Source organism: Callithrix jacchus, chromosome 3 (assembly GCF_049354715.1).
Source record: "Callithrix jacchus isolate 240 chromosome 3, calJac240_pri, whole genome shotgun sequence".
Taxonomy (NCBI): Eukaryota; Metazoa; Chordata; class Mammalia; order Primates; family Cebidae; genus Callithrix; species Callithrix jacchus.
The window spans coordinates 135533372-135559201 of NC_133504.1; the positions used below are offsets into that span (position 1 = coordinate 135533372).

The 25830-nt window shown below is 32.2% G+C and overlaps 1 protein-coding gene across 50 annotated transcripts in view; it reads right to left on the reverse strand.

The window, feature by feature from the left end:
- The window catches only part of ADGRL3 (adhesion G protein-coupled receptor L3), an 850050-nt gene that overhangs the window by 535189 nt on the left and 289031 nt on the right, over positions 1-25830 (reverse strand). For 32 of the 50 annotated variants that reach the window (XM_078367156.1, XM_078367145.1, XM_035294584.3 and 29 more), the window contains 2 exons: positions 20242-20469; positions 1027-1230 (listed from right to left, as the gene is read on the reverse strand). In XM_078367156.1, the coding sequence (XP_078223282.1) occupies positions 1027-1230; positions 20242-20296 (259 nt within the window). In that variant the 5' untranslated portion in view covers positions 20297-20469. The remainder of the gene's footprint in view (positions 1-1026; positions 1231-20241; positions 20470-25830) is intronic. The other 18 variants (XM_078367177.1, XM_078367171.1, XM_078367163.1 and 15 more) reach the window with 1 other exon arrangement.

Here is a 25830-nt window from a genome sequence, read left to right on the forward strand (position 1 = left end):
TCTCAAATGGATTTATGATGCATCTCCCTTAGGTCCAGACTGAAACAAAGTATTCCAACTTATTTTACCAGAGAACTCTTTAATGAAGCTTGGAAGATAAACTCAGCTAATACTGTGATATTTCATGTTCTTTTGCTAGTATTACTTATACGTGTATTCCTCTCTAGAAATTTTTGGGGAGGAAGAATGACTGTGTTTTAGGAAAGTTTTGATATTCACAGTCCCGCTAGCCAAATGCTTCCCAGCTTTATTCTTTTTCATAAAGAAGGTCACAAATATTATATTCCCTGGGGGAAATGACAGAAATAAGAGTACCCACATGTAGTTCTGTGGGGAAAATAAAAATTACATTGCCTAAATATTATGTAAATAAAAAATAGAATATAAAGTATTGGGGAAAGGAGTAAGTATTAAGTTTTGTGGAAATATAACCTAATGCTCCTCAGTGGATCTTTAAGGGCTGGATGTCACTTGCTGTATTTTCCAGCTGCAGAGGCAATATTATAAAAAGAATGTTCCACCATTTTCATAAGAAAAGTAGGTTGCTTCAGTAACTATAACTTTTCTACCAAGTTTTACACTTTAAATGACTAATACACAATTCCTAAGCAAGGTGTCTTAATCATAATCTTTTCAAAATCTTGATAGTTTCCGCTGATGAAAGTTTTTTCAAACAAGCAGATGATCAGACATGTTAAAACTTATCTTCCACAACCTTTCACATTTTACAAACGTTGAAAGTGTCACTAAAAGTAATTTTAAATTTCCTGTGATAATGCAAGAATACTTCAAACTCAATTAAATATTTTAAATCAAACATTTCAAAATAACGATGAAGTTCTAATGTAGAACAGGCATGCACTGTTAAAACTAGCCAGGATATCATTAAGTGGTAATATCTGCCACAGAAATGAATGCAGACGGTAAACTTACAAGAAGACACATTTGGGGCACTTCCTGGGGCTGAGCCTCTCAGGAGCCCCTTCCCAACCACCCCCAGCCCTCTCTCCCCACCGCTGGCCGCACCTTGGGCTGCAATCTGTGCTCCTTGGGCACCTGGACCACGAACTCCTCTGGTAGCTCCACGGGGCCCTTGTCCGCGATGAGCAGAGGTGCGCTCCGCAGCTGGCTGCTGAAGCAGATGTCTGGGTGGAAGAGCGCCTCCTGGGCTGCGCTCAGCGTGTCGCAATGGAGCAGGAAGGGCTGGATGTCTCTCACTGTGCTTGCCACCTGCGGGGACCGCAGGGCGCACCATCAGACCCCTCTCACCTCAGTCCCGCCTCAGGCGGAGCCCTGGTAGAGGCTATTCCCAAGGCTGCTCTCTGTCGCGGGCGATAGGCCCAAGACTCCAGCCACCCCAGGCCCCACTTAGACAACCCTGCATTCTAGAGGGTTACATCTCCTGGCCCCTAGTATGATGCTGTCCTAGTTAAACACTGTGTTAATCAAGCTGAAAATCCTCATCCTAACTCTAATAATGATTAGAAATTTAGACATAATTATTGAAAGCACAGTAAGCTACCTGAAAAAATATAAATGTTATTTTTTATTTTTATAGATTCACAGCACTCTAATGTAAATGAAGGGCACTAATATCTACTACATAAGTGTAACTAAGAATATTGGTTCCTCAACTCTATTTTTACACACAAAAACGTTTGATAAATTAATGGGTAAAGAAAGTCCCAGAAAGGTGTTTTTAGTTTGTTTATTTGTTTTGTTTTGTTTGATGCATGGTTACACTTATATGGATTGTTTTATACTTATTTATATGTTTTCAGGTCATTTAACTACCAATTTTTGCAAGGTGCTGTATTAAAATCTGTGGTGGACCTTAAGGTGAAAAGGATATACATACATTTTTACCATTTATATACACAGTGATTTTACTGACAAATGGTACATATTACATAAATGAGTAAATATGAAAGACCAAGACAATAATGGAAAAAAATATACACATGATTTTAAAAAATAATTCAGAAAACAGCCATACAATTTATGCTATGAAAATAGAGATATCTAACTAGAGGATTTTTTTTTTTTGATACATTGATACATGAGATACACATTTCCCTGCACTATTTGCAAATAGTTTAATAAATTGGAATGATAATGAAAATATATCTGCCAACAGAAAGAAGAAACTTTACAAAGAAAAATACTTCGCTTCACACAAATATTTTTTTAACATGTTCTAACATGCATGTTTAAAAACACATTAATAATGTTATGTGGCTAACATTAAACAGGAGAGAAACTAGGAAAATCAATAATGCAAGAGAATTTTATGATCATCTTTCTAACACTAGAAATTTATACAGTGGTGCCAAAATTTTTTGCTGTATAAAATATTTGCAAACTAAGAGTGTAAAACATATCCCTCCCAAATACATAAAATAATACAACTTTTCTAGAAAAAATATTAAGAAATACGTTAAACAGTATAGCTATAATGAAAAACTTGAAAATATAAGTCTGAGACATTGCCCCGAAACATTTTTATTTCAATTTACCACAATGTATGATTATTAAAGTATCTAGGCAAATGGTAATCTGAATGCTGTTTCTATAGCCTGTGTGAATGAAAAAGATGTGGAAGAAGAAAATAACTTTCAATGCCAAAAAGCTGTGAAAATCAACATCTCTAAGGATTGCCTTCTTTGATGTTTCACTCTAGTGGGATCATTCTGATCTTTTGGGTCCTGAGATTTCCCTCTCTTCATTGCCTAAAAAGACAATATGACTAATATAAAAAATATTTTTACATAAATATATATAGGCATGTTTTCTCTCACAGCTTTATTACTGCTCTATGGAAAAATATTAGCCAAAGGTTACCAGAATAGGTTATCCTACAAGCTTCTGTTATCAAAAAAAAAATTAAAAGATTTTATCCTTAGCCAAGTTAAACTATAAGCACATTTAGAGTGGAGGAGAATGTACTTAGTTGTTCATTCATTCAACGAACATTTATTAAGTTCCCATTACATGTAGGTTCCTTTTCTAGGTGCTGGAGAATTTGGTGAAGGAAACAGACCACAAAGCTACTTTAATGAATTATGTATCTGGTAAGGGAAATTAGAAAATATACAAGTAAATATTAGAGAAAATAAATACCATATAAATTTGAATAATCTATGGAAATTTTAAATAGATTAATATGTAAAGGCTATTTCATTTAGGTTTTTGTGAAAGACTTGGATAAGGAGATAATATATAAATTGGGACTTTAGTGAGACTTGAAGTTGCTCATCATACAACATGGAGTTATGTGACTGTAAGTTGCTAGTCAAAGAACATTCCAGGATTCAGGAAATGCCTCCAGGTTAGAATCCCCTTGTTGTGTTTGAGAAATGGTACAATAGTTGGGTATAGTGGTTAAGGTGAAGAATAGTCCGGAAGGCAGAGAGGCAAGCAACACCCACATCATGAGCTTTGTAAGCCAGGGTAAAGAGCTTAGTTTTAAGACAATCTGTTCAGGATAATTATTAAAACTCTTGGGAGGGAAGGGTAGCACAGGGCAGAGACATGGGAATAGGGATCTCTTCTGAACTAGAGATCAAATATTTCTAGAAAAGGTAAATTTCTAGAGTATTGTAAAACTACCTAGATATGAAGCAAATATAAAAATGATTTGTATATGGCAATAACTCATATTACAAGGAATATTACATATTATTATGTAATAATATACATTTTAAATCATTTTAAATGTATATTTAAAATGCTACTTTAATTCAAAATATACATTTTAAATCATACATATTACATATTATTTTAAATCATACATATTACATATTATGTATGGTTTAAAAGCTCAAACTTGATTTGACAATTGATAAAAATGACAGATAATGACAATTGATTGAAAAATGAATAAACAATGGAATCAAGCCTCAGCTAAACAGTATAATAGTACCTGTATCTAAATGTAAAAAAAAAAAAAAAAAAATCTCAGAATGAACAAAACATAAAACACCTGTCAACAGAACAAAGAAGCAAACTCTTAGGGATCTAAACAGAGTAGTTTGGACTGAAGAATAAAATTATTTCAGGGAGTAAGAGTAAAGAATAGAAAATACCAAGAGCTTAAGCAGACTTTGAGTATAAATGAAAAAAAAAAAAAAGTTGACTGTTGTGTTCTATGAAACCAAAGTATCTTATCTGTCTATAGTACATACTCTCATTTAAATTCACCATATCTAGAAAAGAAATCCAATGGGTGGCAGAAAAACTACAGAGGCTGTTACACGGCCCACAAAGAGAAGGGTTATTAGAACAGAGCCAAAATCTTAACATTTGCTTTAAAACATATGTGTGTACTATACTCAAGATAGTGTATGACTACTGTGGAAATATTTATTTAAATTATAAATATAAATCCAATTTGTCTTCCTGAAGCTATTATACAAATAAGTCTTCAAGATAAACAGCGTACTTGTAAGTCTGGTGTCTAGTATTCCATTAGAAATACGAATCTTAAGTCCGCAAAGATTCCTTCAACTCACATGCTAGAAAATTAAAATGTTCCTGCTATACAAATCTCCCAAGCTTCATGTAAAGAGGTTTTGCTCAAAAACTCAAGTCTGTCCTTGGGGCAAAATTGTATCTGAAGCAGCAAGTTTCCTTAGGTCAAGAAAGGTGGTATCTATGCCCTGGCATTCTCCAGTCATTTGGCTAAACTGAATACATGGGCTACAAAACCAAGTCAAATTACTCCTAGAAGGTTCTTCTCCTCAGATATCTGAAGATAGTTTTTACATTCTAAATGTATCTTTTCTTCACCAGACCTTGAAGAAAAAGGATTCCTTCAAATTAGTAATAAAAAATACACCAGCATGTTGTGACATTAACCATAATTTGAAGGCACCCCTCAAAGTTTCTTTTCTAATATCATTTGAGACCACAATTTCAAACTCCATTGTAAGAAATTTTAAGAAGTCTCAAAGTTAATTTTGGTTCTGAGACAGGAAGTTATAAATAGTAAGGTCAGGTCATCTTGTTCTTTCTATCCTTCTTCGGAGAAACCTCATGTTTATCTTTGAAAAACTGCATTATCTGAATAGGATTTTATTTGAATAAGGTGGGGGGATTTCCTATTTTTATTTGTTTTTAAAGTTTGAGCTTTTAAATCATACATAATATATAATATTCCTTGTAAGTAATATGAGTTGTTGTCATATACAAATCATTTTTATATTTGCTTCATTTCCAGGTAGTTTTACAATTTAAGTACTTTCATTCTGCTTTCCTAGTGGGAAAGCATGAAATATAAAATTAGTACTTCATAACCTACTACAATGATCAAAATGTTCATGTCTCATAAATATCAAAAGCCATCAGAGCAGCACTGTTCCAGAATATTGGTTGTGGGCAGATATGAGGCAAGAAGTAAGCAAAAGAAAAATAATGAGTTTTTAAAAGGTAAAGTATTGGTGATGCTAGTACCAGAGTTTTCATATTATCTGTGGAAGATACAATTGGTATAAATACCAATAAAATTCAGAATTAAATGATAGATAACTTTCAGAGATCAATACTTATTCATATTTTTTAAAAATTAAATAAGTACTGTTTCTAACCAACTTCAGCTGTTTCTGTTTTCTTGTTCTTACATGAGCAGCTTTGTAATTCAGTCAATTATTCAGCTTCCTCCTCCAAACAGCTATTAATCGTAATGGTGAGTTGGGAGTCTAAACAAAACAATGGGCTATTTCTAAAATGAGAGAAATGCTAAACACAAAATACAACCTGGGTATATTTATCGGAGTTACAAGTAATTAAATTTTCATAAACTAACAATTTTTCTCCCAAGTCATCTACTTTTGAGTTTTAGGATAGGATTTTCACCATGTCTTTTTATTAGCAACTCAACTATGAGCCTTATAGAGTTTGAAATGTACACTAATATAGCCATGACTCTAACCTACATATTACACGTTGTCTTTCACCATGTTAGTATCTCTTGGAAATGGAATTCTTATCCTCCTTAATATACCTGACTAATCCTTTGTACAAATTATCCTTCCTCGTGGGAAATCCTTTTCCCTAATTTTACCAAAGAGTTCTCTATCTCTATATAAAATCATCATCAAATTTCATATTTCCCTACCATTCTCTATAAGAACATACGCAAAATCTTATTCCTTTTTATTTCCAAGATTTAAACCAACACAGTATTGCTGTCTTCTCTAATTGAAGATTGAAAAAATTTACTTATTTTATTTTATTATATTCTAGCTCAATCTCAATATGCTACTTTGGTTGGTTTACTTATAATTAAATCATAGATCTATAAAATAAGACAAATGCTCAATAGGTTATAAAAGTGCCTATGAAAGAAGCCTCCAGAAGATGGTTAAGCAATCTTGGGTTGAGTTTCTCCTCAAAACACACTTAAAATATATTATTGCATCATTACATTCACAGCTCTGAGTCTATTTTTTCATCTTAAAATTACCAATCCTACTACCTATGACTCATTAAATTGTTATGAGTATTCACTGAGCTATTATGGGCAAAACTCTTCAGCTAACAGGAAAGTATTGTGTAAATGCTAGAAATTATATTGAACTTGTTAAAATAGCAAATGCTTGATTGATACTGAAACGTCTACTGCAACATATATAATAAAAGGGGAAGAAAGACAAAGAGTTGAGGGACAGAGAAGAGACCATTGTTTTCATTTCTTTTTCTGTAAATAAAGGCGTATTTTTCAATCCTGCTTCCTTATGCATACCTGAAAGCCTCTCTCTCCCACAGCACCTTAATTTTAGCCATATAAAAGATTATGTCTTTCTTGATTTCTCCCTAAGGTGTACATGACAGCTATATAATTTCTTTATAGGCTGGGTAGTAATCTCTAACAATAGTCATAAAAGTTCCAATTCAAGCACCTGAGTAAGGGTGCCATCAGGTAGAAATTGCAACATGAAAGTCCTAACACAGAGGAGTAAATCTGTTTCAATTCTGGGTCTTATAAGTAGATAGCTAAGCTAAGTAGTAACAAATTGTCCTCCTGTGTATGATGAAGCATTTTATGGTATACCTGAATGTTATTTAACTCAACAGGTTCCTTCTCTAGGCTACCTTGTTTCATAAAGTGCTGGTATGCCTGATGTGGACAAGCAATTACACTTCAGACAAGGTTCCGCATTAGGTTTCTCCAAAACATAGCTTGTTACAATAAAAGCAAACAAATAAGATAAACTTTTGCGGTCATTCAAATAGGAAAAGAAGTCATAGAATAATCTGTTTGCTAACAATATGGTTCTATATCTGGAAAACCCTAAAGGCAGCAGAAAGCTCCTAAACCTGATCAACAACTTCAGTAAACTTGCAGGGCATAAAATCAGCATACAAAATCAGTAGCATTTTTTTTTCTCTTCTTTCTTTCTTTCTTTTTTTTTTCCCCACAGACTCTCACTCCATCACCCAGGCTGGAGAGTGCAGTGGCATGATCTCAGCTCATCGAAACCTCAACCTCCTGGGTTCAAGTGATTCTCCTGCCTCACCCTCTTGAATAGCTGAGATTACAGGTGTCCACCAAAACGCCTGACTGATTTTTTTGTATTTATAGTAGAGACAGGGGTTTCACTGAGTTGGCCAGGCTGGTCTTGAACTCCTGACATCAGGTGATCAGCCAACCTCAGCCTCTCAAAGCGCTGGGATTATAGGTGTGAGTCACTTCTATACATGAATAACGTTCAAGCTGAGAGCCAAATCAAGAACATAATCCCATATTATAATAGTCACCAAGAAAATAAAATATCTAGGAGTCCATCTAATTAGAAAGGTAAAAGATCTCTACAGGAAGAACTACAAAACACTGCTCAAAGAAATCAGAGATGACACTAATAAATAAAAAAACATTATATGCACATACATTGGAAGAATTAATACTGCTAGAATGGCCATACCGCCCACCCAAAGCACTCTACAGATTGAATGCTATTCCTATCGAACTATCAATGTTAGTTTGTGCAAAATTAGAAAAAAGAAACTATTGTAAAATTTCTATGAAATCAAAAAAGAGCCCCAATAGCCAAAGCAATCCTCAGCAAAAAAGAACAAAGCTGGAGGCAACATACGGCCAAACATCAAACTATCTTATAAGGCTACAATGAGTATTATAAAAGCTACAAAACAGTGCGGTACTAGTACAAAACAGACAAACAGACCAATGGAACAGAATAGAGAAGCCAGAAATAAAGCCACACACTTACACCCATCTGATCTTAACAAAGTTGACAAAAATACACAATGGGGAAACAACTCCCTATTTCATAAATGCTTTTAAAATAACTGGCTAGCCATGTATACAAAATAATGAAACTGGACCCTTACTTTTCATATGCAAAAATTAAATCAAGATGGATTAAAATTTTAAACATAAGACCCTAAATGATAAAAATCCCACAAGCAAACCTAGAAAGCATCATTCTGACATCAGCCTTAAGAAAGAATTTACAATTGTCCTCAAAAGAAATTGCAACAAAACAAAAAATTGACAAGTGGGACCTAATCAAATTCAATAATTTTCACACAGCAGAAGAAACTATCAACAGAGTAAAAACAGACAACCCACACAATGGGAGAAAATAATTGCAAGCCATGCATCTGACAAAAATCTATTATAATAATCTACAGAGAATTTAAACGAATCAACAAGCAAAAGCAACCCCATAAAGAGCAGGCAAAGGACATGAATGAACACTTCTCAAAAGAAGACTTATAAGTGGCCAACAAATGTGAAAAACACTCATCATCACTAATCATCAGAGAAATGCAAATCAAAACCGCAATGAAATATCATCTCACACAAGTCAGAATGACTATTACCAAAAAGACAAAAAAATAACAGATGCTGGCAAGGCTATGGAGTAAAAGGGCTGCTTAAATACTGTTGGTGGAGATGCAAATGTGTTCAGCTGCTGTGAAAAGCAGGTGGAGATTTCTCTAAGAGCTTAAACCAGAGCTACTGTTCTACCCAGTATTCTCATTATTTGATATCTACCCAAAGGAAAATAAATTGTTCTACCAAAAATACATATATACTTGTATATACATTACAGCACTATTTATAATAGCAAAGACATGGAATCAACCCAAGTGCCCATCAATGGTAGACTGGATAAATAAAATGTGGTATATGTCTATGCCATGGAGTACTATACAGCCATAAAAATAATGAAATCATGTCCTTCCCAGCCACATGGATGCAGGTAGAGGCCATCATCCTAAGTGAATTAACACAGGAACAGGAAACCAAATATTGCATATATTCACTGATAAGTGGAAGCTAAACATTAAAACTTACGGACATTAAGATGTGATATGCTTTAGGTCTGTGGCCCCACCTAAATCTCATCTTGAATTGTATTCCCATAATTCCTATGAGTTGTGGGAGGGACCTGGTGGGAGATCATTAGAATCATGGGGGCAGTTTCCCCCATACTGTTCTCAGGGTAGTGAATAAGTCTCATGAGATCTTATGGTTTTATCGGGGTTTTCACTTTGGTGTCTTCCTCATTTTCCTCTTGCTGCTGCCATGTAAGAAGAGCCCTTTGACTCCTGCTATGATTCTGAGGCCTCCCAAGCCATGTGAAACTGTAACTTCAATTAAACCTCTTTCTTTGCAGTCTCGGGAATGTCTTTAACAGCAGTATGAAAACAGACTAATACAAGATGAGAAAATAAACACTGGAGAATAAGAGGGAGAGTAAGCAAAGGCTGGAAAACTACCTATTGGATAGTATGCTCATTACCCTGGGTGACAGGATCATTTGCCTCAGACTCATGCAATATACTCCTGTAACAAACCTGCACATTTACCCCCTGAATCTATTATAAAAGTTGAAATTATATAAATAAATAAATAAATAAATAAACTTTTGTCAAAACACTAAGCTACCATGTCACAAAAGCTTTGTAAGACACGCTGAGAATAGTGGAACACTCAAACACGTGGTTGTGAATAAAGCTAAAGAGAAACATTTCATTTTGCTAAAGAACAGAAGAATCAACTTTTCAAGACTGCTTTTTAATTGGCTTTCATACCTAGCATTTTATATATTCTAAAAATAAAGGACAAAATAGTGACTTTCATTATAATTGTTGCATAAATTGTAATACTTTAATGTAAATACCTTAAACACTTGTTAAAATGAGTAAGCAGAGATTTCTGTTAGTGATATCAATTAATTAGATATATGGCTTCTGACATAAAGGATGATATTTTTCATTTCAGTCCAATAAAATCCATATTATGTACCTTAAGCGGAGTGATAACTAATAGTAAGAGTTTCCAAACACCTGTCTCTTTGTAAACATAATGCAAACAAATTTAAATTCATGGGAATGAAAAACTTTCAGAATTTGTTATTTAAATAACACTGACTGTTTTTCCCCTCTACTCCTCTCCTCAAGAATATCAATTTTTTTAATGGTATGGCAGCTATACTTTCAGAATGCTGTAAAGTAAATCCTTTCTTTAAAAATGTTTACAATTACAGTAATCATACTGCCAATTTTAACTCATGTGTGGGCAAAATGGGCAAAAATTATCTATATATTTACAGAGCTCTGTTTTGTTAGTGAGTTCTATCTCCCTCTCCCAAGTAAATTATAACTAGGTTTCTGAAGACAGCTGAGAAGAATGAGAACTGTTTTTCTTTTTTATGGTATTAAGGTATTTTTGCCACCCATCCTCCGTTCTCAACACATACGCACAACAAAATCAATCTGTTTTAAAGTCCCTCCCACAGCCCATGGGAATTACACGAGCACAATCCAAGATGCGATTTAGGTGGGGCCACCTAAATCGCATCTTAATGCCCATACATTTCAATGAATGCCTAAATTCTGTTTAACAAGACAGCAAATATGTTAACAGGCTCAAATGTTAAAATGATCGATTATGTTATGTTGGTGGTATATACATAGAGTGTGATCATTATTGGACACCTACTTTTAAAAATCGACATTTGTATCTGCCTGCAGAAGGACAACATAAAGCCTGCCAACAGCCGGTAACCTCTAACACATCTGTGCTATCACGGCTATTCCAACTATCCAACTATTGTAACTCATCTAAAAGGCTTCCTTTTAAGCAATTGTGTAGTGTTCCCTGGAGGAAAAGCAACATACCAGCCTGTTGCTTTAAATCTTATGCATTATTTGTCTTCATTATTAAATAATGTGCCCTTAAGGTCTGCATTATTTCACCAAGTTCCCTATCAAAAGGAGAAAAAAAAGAAGAACAAGGATCACTGCTAAACTGTCACCACCATTGTTGATTTGTGTGGAGAGCTACACTAAAGATTCGTTCTGATCTAATTCAGGTAGTATTTATGTTTTCTACTCTTGTGATATCTCTAACAGCTTGGAGAAAATCAGTAATGAGTAAAAGCAGACTATTTGTTCTTTTATAAATACAGAGGTTTTTAAAATTTTTTTAAATTTTTTTAACCTACATCATCTAATCATATCTAGATCTTTTTTTCCTCATGTCGTCTGCTATTCTCTAAGGCAACAGGAAAAATCAATCTGTTTTAAAGTCATCTGAGTCCAAGAAAAAGAATGAAATGTTGTAAAATGCTACTTTATGTTTGCAGGTTATTTTTATCTTCGCATTTAATCAAAACAATGATTTCTCTAATTTAGGTCACTAAATTTACCCTTTTTAACTTTATGTAAAACTAATGATAACAAAGTGAGGGCATATCTGTCACTCACTATTCAATTTTTTTAAACTTAGAAAGAATAGTGATGACAGGATATTTTATTGAGCTTACAGTCTAATTAAAAGCAACAGAAGTTGCACTTTGAATAGCTTTTCAACACCCTTTAACATTTTTCTTTGAATGCTGATCTAAGCTTAAGATGTTCATTAGTAACTCATTAAAGACTTAGTTACAGTCCAGTGGGTGACTCCTAAATATAATGATGGAATGTGTGCACAAACGTGTAGACTCATAATTAGAAAAAGTGTCACACTGTGGATTAAGAATATACAATGCAGTCTTTGAAAAAGAACTATGGAAAGTAAGTGACCCCAAGATGGTGTTGTATTTTAAATTTTGCTTACTATCCAGATCATTTGTTTTTTGGTTCTAATTCCTGAAGGTATGTTTTAACGACCCCATTCTCCCAGGATTAAATGTGTGAGGCTTTGTACTAGGGCCTTTTAATACATTATTTTATTTACTCCTCATACGATAACAAAATAGACCTAATTACTCATTTAACAAATAAAGAAACTGTGATTTAAACTCTTTGAGGCCATATATCTTGGAAGTATTGGAACTGAAGTTGAATTCTAAGGCTTAATATCTTTCTACTCCATTTAATAGGACCATACAAGAGAAGATACTAAAGCAGTTTAAATTAGACAATATTGTAAACTTAGCTTCTGGACTTCATATAAGCAATGCTTCCTAAATATGCTGACATCACCTGCCATGGTTCCTGAAAACTACAGGAGATATTCAGTCTCAACATTTATAAATCATTAATTATCCTTGCCATATAATACACCAGGTTCTCTACTAATTTCCATTTTTCTTTGTTTGTTCATTAAAAAATGTGATGTGAGTCCAGAGGACACTAATATATAATATGTGGATTTGACAGAGAGATGCAGAGCTATAGAATCACTCTTGAGATGAACTAAAAGGCATTCAGTAATTTGCAGAGCATGTTAGAGAAAAACAGTCCACAAAAAGAAAATGAAAGACTCAATATTTATAATATAATAATATAATTTGAGCAAAGTTATAAAACTATAAAAAAGAGGATTTCTAAAATCTGGAAAAAAATTCAGACTCGACCCAAAATATAAAGTTTTCCTGGCTACCAAAGTTCAATTAATAAACCCAATAAATTACATTCCTGTTTTATATATAATTCACCAATATACAAGTCTTCTGTAAGAATAACGTTTAAATTATTGACAATTATTAATTTTTATAGACCTAATAACAAAAAAACTGAGGTGACAACCCACAAGAATGAGATAAAATATTTGCAAACTATCCATCTAACAACGGTTAATAACTCAACAGGAAAAAATCAATCTGATTTTAAAATGAGCAAAAGATGTGAATAGACATTTCTCAAAAGACGATATACAAATGACCAACAGGTAAATGAAAAATGCTCAACATCGCTAATCGTCAGAGAAGTGCAATTATAACCACAATGAAATATCATCTCCCACAGTTAAAATGTGTTTTACTCAAAAAACAGGCAATAACAAATGCTGGTGAGGATGTGAAGAAAGGGGAATCATTGTACTTTGTTGATGTGAATATTAATAGTGCAGACACAATGGAAAAGAGTACGAAGATTCCTCAAAAACGAAAAGAACTACCATATGATGCATAAATCCCACTGCTGGGATATGTCAAAAGAAAGAATATCAGTGCATTGAAGAGATATGTGCACTCGCATATTTACTGCAACACTATTCACAATATCCAAGATATGGAATCAACCTGTGTCCATCAGTGAATGAATGGATAAAGAAAATGTGGTTACATATACATAATGAAATATTATCCAACCATAACAAAATGATGAAAATTTTAAGCCAGGCATAGAAAGACAAATATTGCATATCCTCACTAATATGTGACAGATTAAAAAATACTAAACTAATGGAGATAGAGAGTAGCATGATGGTTTCGAGAGGATGGGAAGATTAGTGGAGAGGAGAGAGATGAAGAGAAGATGGTTAGTTGGTACAAAGATACAGTTAGGTAGAAGGAATAAGATCTAGTGCTGAGTAGCACAATATGGTGACTATAGCTAACAATAATTCATTGCATATTTCAAAATAACTAAAACAGTAGAATTGTAATATTCCTAACACATATAAATAAAAATATTGGAGGTGATAGATACCCTAATTACTCTGGAGTAACTGATCCTTACAAATTGTATGCTTGTATCAAGTATTATATATATTCCATAAATATGCAATGTTAGGTATTCATAATAATGAAATAAATTTAAAAAAATCTTGAATGAATGAACTACTTTGAGGAATCAAATACATGATTAAAAGAGGGGTAGGTACAGTGGTTCACAACTGTAATCCCAGTGTTGTGGGAGGTCAAGGCAGGAAGACTGCTGAGCAACACAGCAAGACTCCACCTTTATGAAAAACATTTAAAATTAGCCAGGCATGGTGGCACATGCCTGTAATCCTAGCTACTTGTGAGGCTGAAGTGGGAGGATTATTTGAGCCCAGGAGGTTGAGGCTACAGTGGGCTCTGATTGTGCCACTGCACTATAGCCTGGAGGACAGAGCAAGACCCTGTCTTGCAAAAAGGGCGGGAGGATTTAGAGTGATAAAGGTAGACAAATGGTGCATAATTCAACATAAAATAGGTGATATTTAAGAGGATAAATCCAGGTAAATAGCCTCCCAGAAAATGTGAAATGTTCCCAACACAAAGAAATAATAAATGATTGAGGTGATGGACATCCTAAGTAATCTATTTGATCATTATACACTGTATGAATGTATCAAAATACCGTATGTACCCAAGAAACATATACAAATATTATGTATTAATAAAAATTACTTTTTACTAATAACAATATTTAAAATTTTTGCTTAAAATTAAAAATTTAAAAGCTACTCTTAGAAAATGTATTCTAAAAAACTCTTAAAACCAAATGTCTTCTAACAATATCTTACTGTCTTTTCAAAAAAGATATTTTCATAAATAATGCTTATAATTTGACAACAAATAACCCAATTATAAAATACCCAATTGTATTGAGGATGAAAGTAAATAGTAATCCAAGAATAAGAAAATGACTTTATATTGTATATTCAAGTATTTTTGAATTTGTTCAACATTAAGTATAAAACAACAACCCTATTATAGTCAGAGTCCACTGCAGACCAAGAAATATACAAAATATGATAAATTACAAATACCTCAAATAGTCACAATCCAAAAAAATTACAATATAAGAAAATATATACACGTCACTCATAAATTATTACTATAATTAAATTCATATATAACACCTTTTAAAAGTACAAAGCAAAAAAAAATTATTTTCCAATTGCCAATGAATATACTCTTTGGGAAAGTTTCTAAACAAATTCTTCCACATAAAAGAAAGCTATCAGCCATGCATATTTGTAGCTTACACTTTTCATATCAGCAATTGTGCAGTTAGCTTACGATATACATATTTTAAAACTCAGTATCCACTGACTAATGTGGATGGTGTTGGGTGTGTTGGTAGTATCCTCATATATCATTACCATGACATAGATTTTTCTTTATAATGTATTTGACCATAAAAATTGTTATATTACTGCAGAAATTACAAATTACCTAGGCTGGCAAGTGTTACAAACATTTCAAGGGTGATTAATTTCTAAAAATAACGAAGTTAAGCAGAGCTTAGGAGTCAACTTGTCTCACAACTAATAAAACACTACTTTATAGAAAGAATTACATGATCAAATGCTATGTAGTTAATTGTAATTTTTCACTTTTTCAAGTTTCATATCTCATTAGAAGTTACAAAATACATGAGTATTATCTTAAATCTTTGACATTAGTATAATTGTAAACAGATAAACAATAAAATGAAAATTATATAAAAATTAATATGCACCTGATCATTCTTTTGTCCCTACTAAGAACTGTTTATTATAAGTAATTTCTTGCACATGATAAAATGCAGGATAACCAGTAAAGTCTCTGAATATATAAATACAGATGCAACTTCAGCAATAGACTTGCAGAAAAAAAGCATGAATAAGGTGGTTATAGAAGCTTTTTTTAATATTGAAGTTGGTTTTGTTTTTGTGAAGACTCTATAAAACATATTGCTTGCTGTTATTCCTAGTTTAAGTGCCATTGGTCCTGCTTTCTACCTCTTCAACTATGATGCAGTTATTACAAGTGAGGTTCAATTAAGCCAAGATGTAGTTGAAATATTTAAGCACCACAATCACCATCTGAACTCCCAAACAGCTGGGACTTTGATGTAGTTACCTCCCAGAAACAGGTCTCATTGCCCAACGTCCCACACTGGAACTTGATATTTCTTTACTGCCAATCAGAATGAGCCCCAGGTACCTGCATTATTACTGGGTTCTTGTTCTCTAATTTCCTTATTTTCCCTTGCTCCCAACCACATCAATAGAACAACAAAAAAAGAATCCTTTATCTTCATGCAACACTACAGTAGTGCACAGCAAAGAACTGGCCATCTGCTTCAGCTGCTCCTCTTTACTTCTGCCAGGTCTCATTGCATTATAGATAAGGATTTTATGGCTCTACAAGAAGGAGACACAGTCATGGAAAACAGAAAAAGAGAAATACAGAAGTACACAGAGACACAGAATATGGACAGATAAACATAGAAGCAGGGACAGTTCCTAATTTAAAAAACTTTACATATTTATGCAATATTGATGTACTTGTTTTGTTTTTCCATATAAAATATTGGCCAGACTTTTTAGAGCAATGGGGGGATTAGTCAACTAACATAAACATTATCAGATTTAATTCTTTAGCTTAGTTTCTAATTTTGTCTATGTAAAGATTAGGCAAAAATGTAACACTAACAATTATCTATAACCAATTAAAATAGTAATTTAAACATTCCTACATAGTGAGAATAATTTTGTTTAGATATTAGTAATATTGATAATAATTCTGTTTACATACTAGTATTTAGAAATGTTTGGAAAAACATAAATACTGAGGTTAGAGTAGAAAAATATCTCTTTTTATTCTCGGGGTAAGAATAACAGTAATTATTTATTTTCCTTACCTAGTGCTCAGGAGTTTACCTCTATTACAAGGTAAGAAAGGAGTAGGGAAAAATGAAAGGTTTATCAAATACCAAAGCATGATGTTAGAATTTACACATATATAATTTCATCCATTTCTTAAAATAATTCTGCAAGTAATAAATGTTCATTCTTGCAGATGAAAATCATATTTTTACACATTTTAGGTTACTGTAAGCTCCTTGAGGAAAGAAGTACAAGTCTTTTGTTCACTATCCTGTCTTTAGCATCTAGTAGTTTTCTGGCTTGCAGTGGGTAATGATATTTATTAACTAGTTGACAGATAAACAGGATTACAGAGCCAGTAGGTGGCAGAGTTGGAATTTGATCTCCTGTCTGTCAGACTGCAGTACCCTAGTCTGTCTGTCCTAAGAACATAGAAGAGGCAGATGGCTAATGTTTCTGCCTCACCTGCTCCCAAGTGATCAGGAGAGTTGAGATGAGATTCTATGTAGAGAGGAATGGTCTTGATAGAAGTTGGATATCTACTGGCAGCAAGAGCAGAGCTCAAAAGCCAAGTGCTTGATTTTAAATTGCCTCTGTGTCATTTAATAGCTGTGTGACCTCAATTTAATTTACCACAGGGTACCTCAAAGTGTTTATCTGTAAAGATAGTGATGATCATAACAATAACAAATAATAAAAATAAACCCATGCACTTATAGTGAATATTAAGTGAACTAAAACATCTTAAGTTGATGGCTAAAAAATCAGTAGTCATCATTAGTTTATTTTCTTTTTTTTTTTCTGAAGGCTGGGTTAGCAATTAAGATCATTACTCAGAAAAAATAATTCCCAATGGTCAAGAGGGCAAAAGATCTGGACATCTCAACAACAGAAGCAAGGAGATGTCAGCAGAGAATATGTTGGAACCAGAAGTACTTCTGTAATTGTGACATAGATTTTAACTCAGTCATCTGAGGTTTCAAGTTATGCAGTATTCTCTTAAGCCAGAATGGATGGGGACTCTAAAAATTCCTATCCTATTATATTTCAGCACTTGATCAAAGGTACATTTTTCTACTTATGAGCAAGTTAGCTTCCAAAAGGCTGCTTATAAAGCCCTTCATTCACAAGTCAGAAGTGGTATCACAAAGGCAAAAGAAAAAACCTTCTTATAGAAGGAAGACAAAACCACTTGCATTTTCTCAGGTGCAAAGTTTTAAAATAAAGGATGAAGTTTATTTTTAAAAAGTTTCTACATTGTTTTGTCCTCTATGGTTCAAAACTCAAGATACTATTGAATAGTCCAAAAACAATAGAAAGAACTACTTTAATTTTTAGCCCATAGTATTTTACATACCAGAACAGTCTTTTATATGTCCTATCATTACACTAGTGGTTGATTTAATACTTCTCAGAGTTACTTGGAGATATTCTGTGTGTGTGTGTGTGTGTGTGTGTGTGTGTGTTTGTGTGTGTGCAGGTGTGCTTTCAATACAGACTATCAATTTCCAAAATAAGACCCAAGACCCATGGCTCAGCCACATTTTGGGGTCCACTGAAATATATACATGTGTCAGTTTTAAGGACCAGGCATTTCAGTTTTGAAAAGAGAATCTTTCTCACAATATCTGTTTCTGCTATTTTTAACCTAACTTTCTCTAACAAGGATAATTTTAATGTGACCTTTTGAATATGAATTGTGTGTGTGTAAATATATATGTAGATATTTTTCTTTTTTCCCTAGTATCAGCATTAAATAAGTCAGCTCTTATGGCTAATTCATCATTATTATAATTTACTGGAACAAAAAGTAACTGGAGGAATAGATTATGTAATGAAGGGAATTCACATGTTCAAGCACTTAATATTTGCTATGCACTGTGCTGTATTATTTACGTATGCTGTTTATTTTATTCTCAAAATAACATTATAAGGGAGGCATTTTTATAACATAAAAATCTAATTTAAATCACCTTTAATATATGGATAATTAGAAAAGCACCATTTCAAGTAAAATAGTTATTTTTATTTTCCCACATCACAAAATGTTATATGTGCCCATGCAGAGAATGTGACACATTCTCAGTATAAGATTAAGAAAATATTTTGAAATTATGGACAAATTAGCTTAAAACAAGATGGTTGAATTAGTAAGATTTTACTCCCATTTTAAAAACATCTCTACCATAAAGTGAATTATTAGAACTAAGTATTTTGCAGCCAGGGGACTTTAGAGGAAAACTTCAAAAGAAGTTATTTTACCCAGTATTTAGAATGACAGAGAAAAATGTAATTCATGTTAAAACTTAAGAACACAGGCCAGATTCAGAATTGCATCACTGATGAACTACAATGAGTTTCTATAGTCAATTAAAAACCAAAAGTGAGCTAAAGAGGCTAAAATTCATTTCAGCTGCTTGCTACACTATAATATTCTGAGACCTCCTAAGCAGTGACAAATACAGCTGTGCCCTTTTTTCTTTGCTATAATTATCATCAACATATGAGAGTGTCTATATTACAATGTTTTCTTCTTAGTGTAAAAAATCAATGATAATTAGCCAAAAACATTAAATTGTGTAAGAGGAACATACACATAGACTTTAATTTATCAGGTTTTAGAGATATTCGGTGAATATTATACCAAGTTGTACAGATGTAAATGTCTCACTTACATATTAAATAATGTGATATATTTTATAATATTTGCAAAGGTACATCATTCCTAAACTATATTTCTGTTAAAAATGCAAGATATCTAAATGAACAACATTAAGTACACATGTCTATTAAGAATATTAGCATGTTTCCATAAAATCACCTTTCTTTAAAAAGTGAAAACGTACCTTAATATTATCTTCTTGTTGGGTTGTTTTGGTTTTTTATTTGTTTGTGTTTCTGCATTACAAGGTATAGTACAGCAACAATTTCCCATTATTGGGAGGTTTTAGTTTGTGTTCTGTATATTAAAGATAGTGCAAAGTACTTAGTACTCAGAAAAAAAATAATTACTTGGTTTGGGAAAGCAGATACTTTTGAATAAGTAGGATTTTACTTTTAGAGTTTTCTGTCAAATGCTCAAATTTGCTACATTAAAAATGTTTAAGTATGAAAATATGTAAACCAAAAAATTCACAATAAATGAGATAATAATTCAGCTGATTTTCCAAATAATGTAGTAAAGACAAAAAATAAAATACAAGAGCTTTTTTTTTTTTTTTTTAAAAAAAAGCCATTTGGTTATAAATACATTTCAACAGGCACTTTAAGAAATGCAACTGAAAAGTCATAACTATTTCAGCTTAAAATAAATATTATGTTCTTTTAACTTTTCCATACTAACATAAGGTAAGAAAAAACTACAAAGTAATCTCAGAGCAAAGATTCCAAGGTAGGGTCTAGTATGAATATGTGAGACAACATTAAGCATTACACAAAAATCTACTGAAAGATCTTACCATGAATTATCGGAGCTAACAGCGTCATGAAAATCAGTAGCTGCGATGGCCACATGGCTGTCTACTCAGGTAGGGAGTATTCTTCAAGAAGGAGTGTTCAAATATGGAACAAAATACGTGTATTTCTAGTTCCTCTTCTGTATTCCAAGACTGACGATTGTTCTTTAAATTAAAAAGAAAAAGAAAAATTCCTCCGGAATAGAAACACCAATGTTCCAAATCTGAAACCTGCAAAAAAGAAAAAAAAAAAAAAGGTTATTGAATAAAATAAGTAATCTAAAGGCATTATTTATATAATACATATGTTATCATCATGATTCTATCCTGGCCTCATATCTTAATGAAATAAACAATTCAGTCTCTACTGAACAAATTAACTTAAATATACCGATTTTAATATATATAAAGAGATTTGGAGATTAATTTGTGTGACCCTTTCCCACAGTATAATTTTGTTAACATTAGAATAGTAAAATATTTCATTCATCACTGTTACCATAAGTAAGTTTAAAACAAAAGGTAAATATATGTCTTACTTTCATTTCTGGCTGCAATATTCATTGCAGAAATTAGTCTGCATATTAACTACATAACGTTTCTGAACATCTCTGCAAATCTGTGAACATCATAGATTTATATTTATAAAAGATGTTACTCTTTGTCTGACTTTCAAAAGCCTCAGTACTAGAAATCAAGGCAAGGTATGCTTAAATCACAATTTATGATTATTAAAGATAGACTATTATGTCTAAAATTTCCTTTATGTTATTCTAAACACCTTATTTCTAACAGTAAGCATATAGATACAAACTAAATTAAAATGCAGTTTAAATATAATTAATTCATTCAACAGAGGTTAGTTGAATGCTCACTGAAATACAAAGCAGTGGTCTAGAAACATGGAATAGGATACGGAAGAAAACATGCAACCTATTCTCCAGGATCATACAATTCAAGACGAGGAATCTGGCTTAGAGTTGTCAAACATTAATAACTTTAAGCACTGAAAAAGTAACTTTATTGAACCAAACTAGTGTAGTGGCCTCCTCTTAAGTCTTCACAGATTTATCTTAGGAAACCAAAATACAAAAGGAACATGATCCAAATCCTGAAGACATCATCTTTACAATCAGCACCTTTCAAACTGATCAATGAAGCACAAATTGGGACTTCTTTCCTTCCTTTCTTCTTTTATTTTTTCTTTCATTCTTTCTGTCTTTCTTTTATTTTTTCTGTCCTGGAGATTGATACTTATTTTAAACAATTTCAGATTTTTAGAATTAAATGTAAAAATCTGCTGAAAAGGGATATTCAAAATTGATTAATGAGGAATCTATTAATAAGCTTTATTCTGTCAAAACAAAAACAAAAGTCTTCAAGGCAAAATTGCACAAATTAATCAGTGTTTTGATATTGTTATTTATGGCATGGTAGTTAAGACCACAGATTCTGGAGTCAGACAACCTGATCTCAATTACTGTTCAACTACGTTGGGCAAGTCATTTAACTATATAGATTCTCAGTTTTCCTGTCTATGGTCATTTAACTATAGTGTCTCCATTTTTCTATCTATGTAATGACTGGGGTGATATTACTTAATTCATATGGTTATGAGAACATTAAACGAGTTAAATTAAAATTTGTAATTTTTAATTACATAAAGTACATAAAAATAGCCCAGAACAATGCTGGCACGTGGTAGGTGCTATAGCATTGGCATTTATTTTATCCTACTCATCCTTTCAATGGGTATCCATAAGAAGCAAGATCAAGATTACTTGATAATTTAAAAAATATTTATTGATTACTATCGTATACATAATCTCCTACAGCACTAAATATGGACACAATAGATATAAAAATTTTTTTCTTTAATTTCATAGATATAATGAAAAACAAAGCTCATTTTACCTTTACAAATAGAGAAAGCAAAGACAAGAAATGAAATATGTGGTTGAAATAAAACAGAAACTAAGTGAAAATATGTCCAACATTTTCATTTCGTTTTCGCTTACCCAACTCTGACTCACAAGAAAACCTGAAAATCTATTCTCAATTGTCATTAAGGGTATAACTCAAAAATTTTGAAAGCAATTTCTAATTTTAAATTACATTATTTAACATGCACAAAATAACTGACAGATACTTAAAGACAGATATTTAAGTTGACAGGTAATTGACAGATTCATGAACAAGACCACAATGCTATATCCTAGCAAATCTCAACATTCTATTCCTGTGTCTTTTTTGCCTTCCTCTGTGACCATGGAGTATATGAGAGTCAAAAGCTGGTATTAGGAGATATATGTACATACACACACACACACACATACACATACATATACACATACATACACATAAATAGGAGATAAATGTGTATACAGCCTTTCATCACTAGAAGAAATTATAAGCTGCCATTTAGATGAATTATTTGTTCATTCTCTCAAATATGTATACTAAATATTCATCACCATAGATATTACAGAAAATGTGAATTAGCAGAACAGTTTTTCTCACAGCCCCTACTGTAGTGGGAAAAAACAAACAAACAGGACACAGTAAAGCAAATGAAGTCACAAGATAAAGAAGAATTAACCTTCACATGCTACACATTGTTCTAGATATTACACTAAGTTTTAATGTAATTATCCATACAAATCTATGAAGCAGATAACATTGTTCCATGTTTACTGAGAAGGAAAGCCAGACATGTTATGTGGCTAGAATTTCATGCCAAATTGAATTGACCTCCACATTAGTGAACTTTCCTCTATGGCACAAATAAACAACAAAAAAAATGATGAAAATAATTAGGAACATTAATTGTGCAAAGGAAGGGTACAATATGGGATTTCCATAGAAGACATAGGCCTTGCTTAAATGAAACATTATTTGGTTGTGAAGATTGGAGAACCTGGAACAGCAAGGATATATAAGGCAGGCAGGAAACGACATAGAGAGGACATGCTGAAAAGGACATCAATTTAATTACAATGTGGCATCTTTTGAAGGAGGAGAGAAAATTACTTCCATAGTGAGATATGAGTATTGCTATTGTTAACTTTGGTGTCAGTTACATACAGAATAATTTATTTCATATGATACATATTTTGCATTGCTGAAATGATGAAAAAAATGATTTTATAGAAAGAATAAGGAAGTACATACCTATTAGTTATTAATAATGATTTCTCTTAAGGTGCTATAGCAGGACATGGAGCCATCTCTATTCAGACATTTGACATTTGATTTAGGCATAGGAATTTGTTTTCATAATTATAATGTAAGTAGAGGTGGGAAAAGGAATTTATAGGAATAAAAGCTATTATTTCAAGAGGATGACATGTTCTCACATTCCAGCCTCACCACCTCCCTCTCTCTTAAAACTCCAATCCTGTGCTAATTAGGGGGCATATATAATAAACTTGCAATAATTATAAAGTGTAAGTTTTAAAGCTAACCATTAGCTCATAAGCTATGAAAATATATATAATCACTCTGAATTATAACAGTTTTTTAAAAGAAAATTTTCATGGTGATTTTTCAAATGAGATGTCATTAACTTCACCAAATTTATTTTCTTATAAAAATCTGAATGATTATCTGTCTTCAAACAAAACTATGTTCACTATTCTTTATAATATCCAAAAGTTCAAAGTGAAGCTGATTAAAATAAGCTAATTTACATAATAAATATTTAAGTTTAGAATTTTAAAGTTATTTGACACAAGTTCCACTAAAAGCTAAAAAAGAATATAGTATAAAAAGAAATGCTACAAAAAGCTTAAATAACTAAAGTTTTCCTCATTAACTATTTGGAAACTTTTGTATTTATTAACTTTATGCTAATTTTTATTAAAATCTCACACAATTATACTCTAAAAAATTTTGTTGTTGTTGTTGTTATTCCTTTCAACAAAAGTAAGTCTTCTAAACTGGAGACATTAATTTTACTTTCTGGAAACTTTCACCTTGAATTCTGGTGTCATAATTGTTTCCCCAGTTTAATTTTTTAATATTTTTTTCAAATCATGCTCAAAAATTTATATTTCTATCTTACATTAGCTTCTTTTTTATACACCAAACAGAAGTTAACATTAGAGTCTCAAAACTTCTTATCTTGGGAATGTGTTAGCTACTCTTAAGTCACATTTCTGTAAGATAATTTACTCTCAAACATTTCCCCAGGTAAACTGAGTATTATCATACCTTTCCCATTATAATACCATAGACAAGAAACTACATGTTCTTTATAATATTTTTAAATTTCCCCAAATCTTAACTGTTCACTTGTTATAAATTCTAACCACAAATTCTACTCCAATATTGACTTTACGGATTTTTGTTAATCCATACCTTATTCTTCATATTTACTTGTATTTGTCATATATTTTTTGGAGGCCAATATTTCCTGACATGTCCAGCACATACAAAATGTTAAAAATGCCATTTGGTATCACTGTAATAGTGAATTGGTATATAAACCTATAGCCTCATTGCTAATTGTAATACGGACATTTCCCAGTAAGCATGTTCTGTTTTTTCCTTTGTTTTTTTTTTTTTGTTTTTTTGTTTTTTTCCTTGTTCCATAGAGGGAAATCATAGCTATGACCTTACAACTTACTTTAGGAGTGTTCAGAATTATCACTTAAGTGTTATCTTTATTCATCCAAGGTTAGTATATGAACTTTAAAATTTGAAAAATTTAAGACCATTTTGGTTTAAAAACAAAACAAGCCTTTTGCATAAGTTATCTTTTTAATGATATAAAATTAATTTATATTAATGTGATATAAAATTGTATCAAGGTATAATTTGGCACCTGGATAAAATGGTAACAATAATATAACATTGATGTATGAAGAAGAGATATAAGGACAGGCATGATGGCTCACACCTGTAATCCCATCACTTTGGGATGCCAATGTGGGAGGACTGATTGAGGCCAGGAGTTCAAGATCAGCCTGGTCAACAAAGCAACACACTCTGTCTATAAATTTTTTAAAAATTACAATTAAAAAAGTGATATAAATTTAAAAAAAGAAAATTTGTTTCATTTAATCATTTGTCACTTCATTAACAAGTAAAGAAAATATCTGATATCAGAGCAACAAAGTAATCCTGATTTGTGTGCCCATAGCTCTCTATCTTCGTAAATAAGATCTGTCCATGGTAACCAAAGAAAGCCAAGCATTTCTTAGAAATGTTCATTTAGTAAAACTAAAAAGTATATTTCAACTAGCATAATTATGCATAAGTGCTTAGGTGAAGGACTTAAATGCTTATTATTCTAATTCAATATTCCAGTATTTCCATTATTTTCCAATATGGCGGAATCATATGCACATTAAAGCAGTGCTTTGTAATCCCTGCCCTACGAAGGACAGATGACATCTCTCACAAGAAAATATCCTTTCAAAAGCAGATCTATATGGAAGACTCCTTCTGATGTGAACAAGAGCTCTATAACTAACTCAAGGGAAATGAGTAAGACAGGAAGATGAAAAATTACCGAACTATAATACAAGTTCTTTCTTTCACCATCCTATCAAACGTTAATATATTTGGTATGATCATCATTGGGCAAAA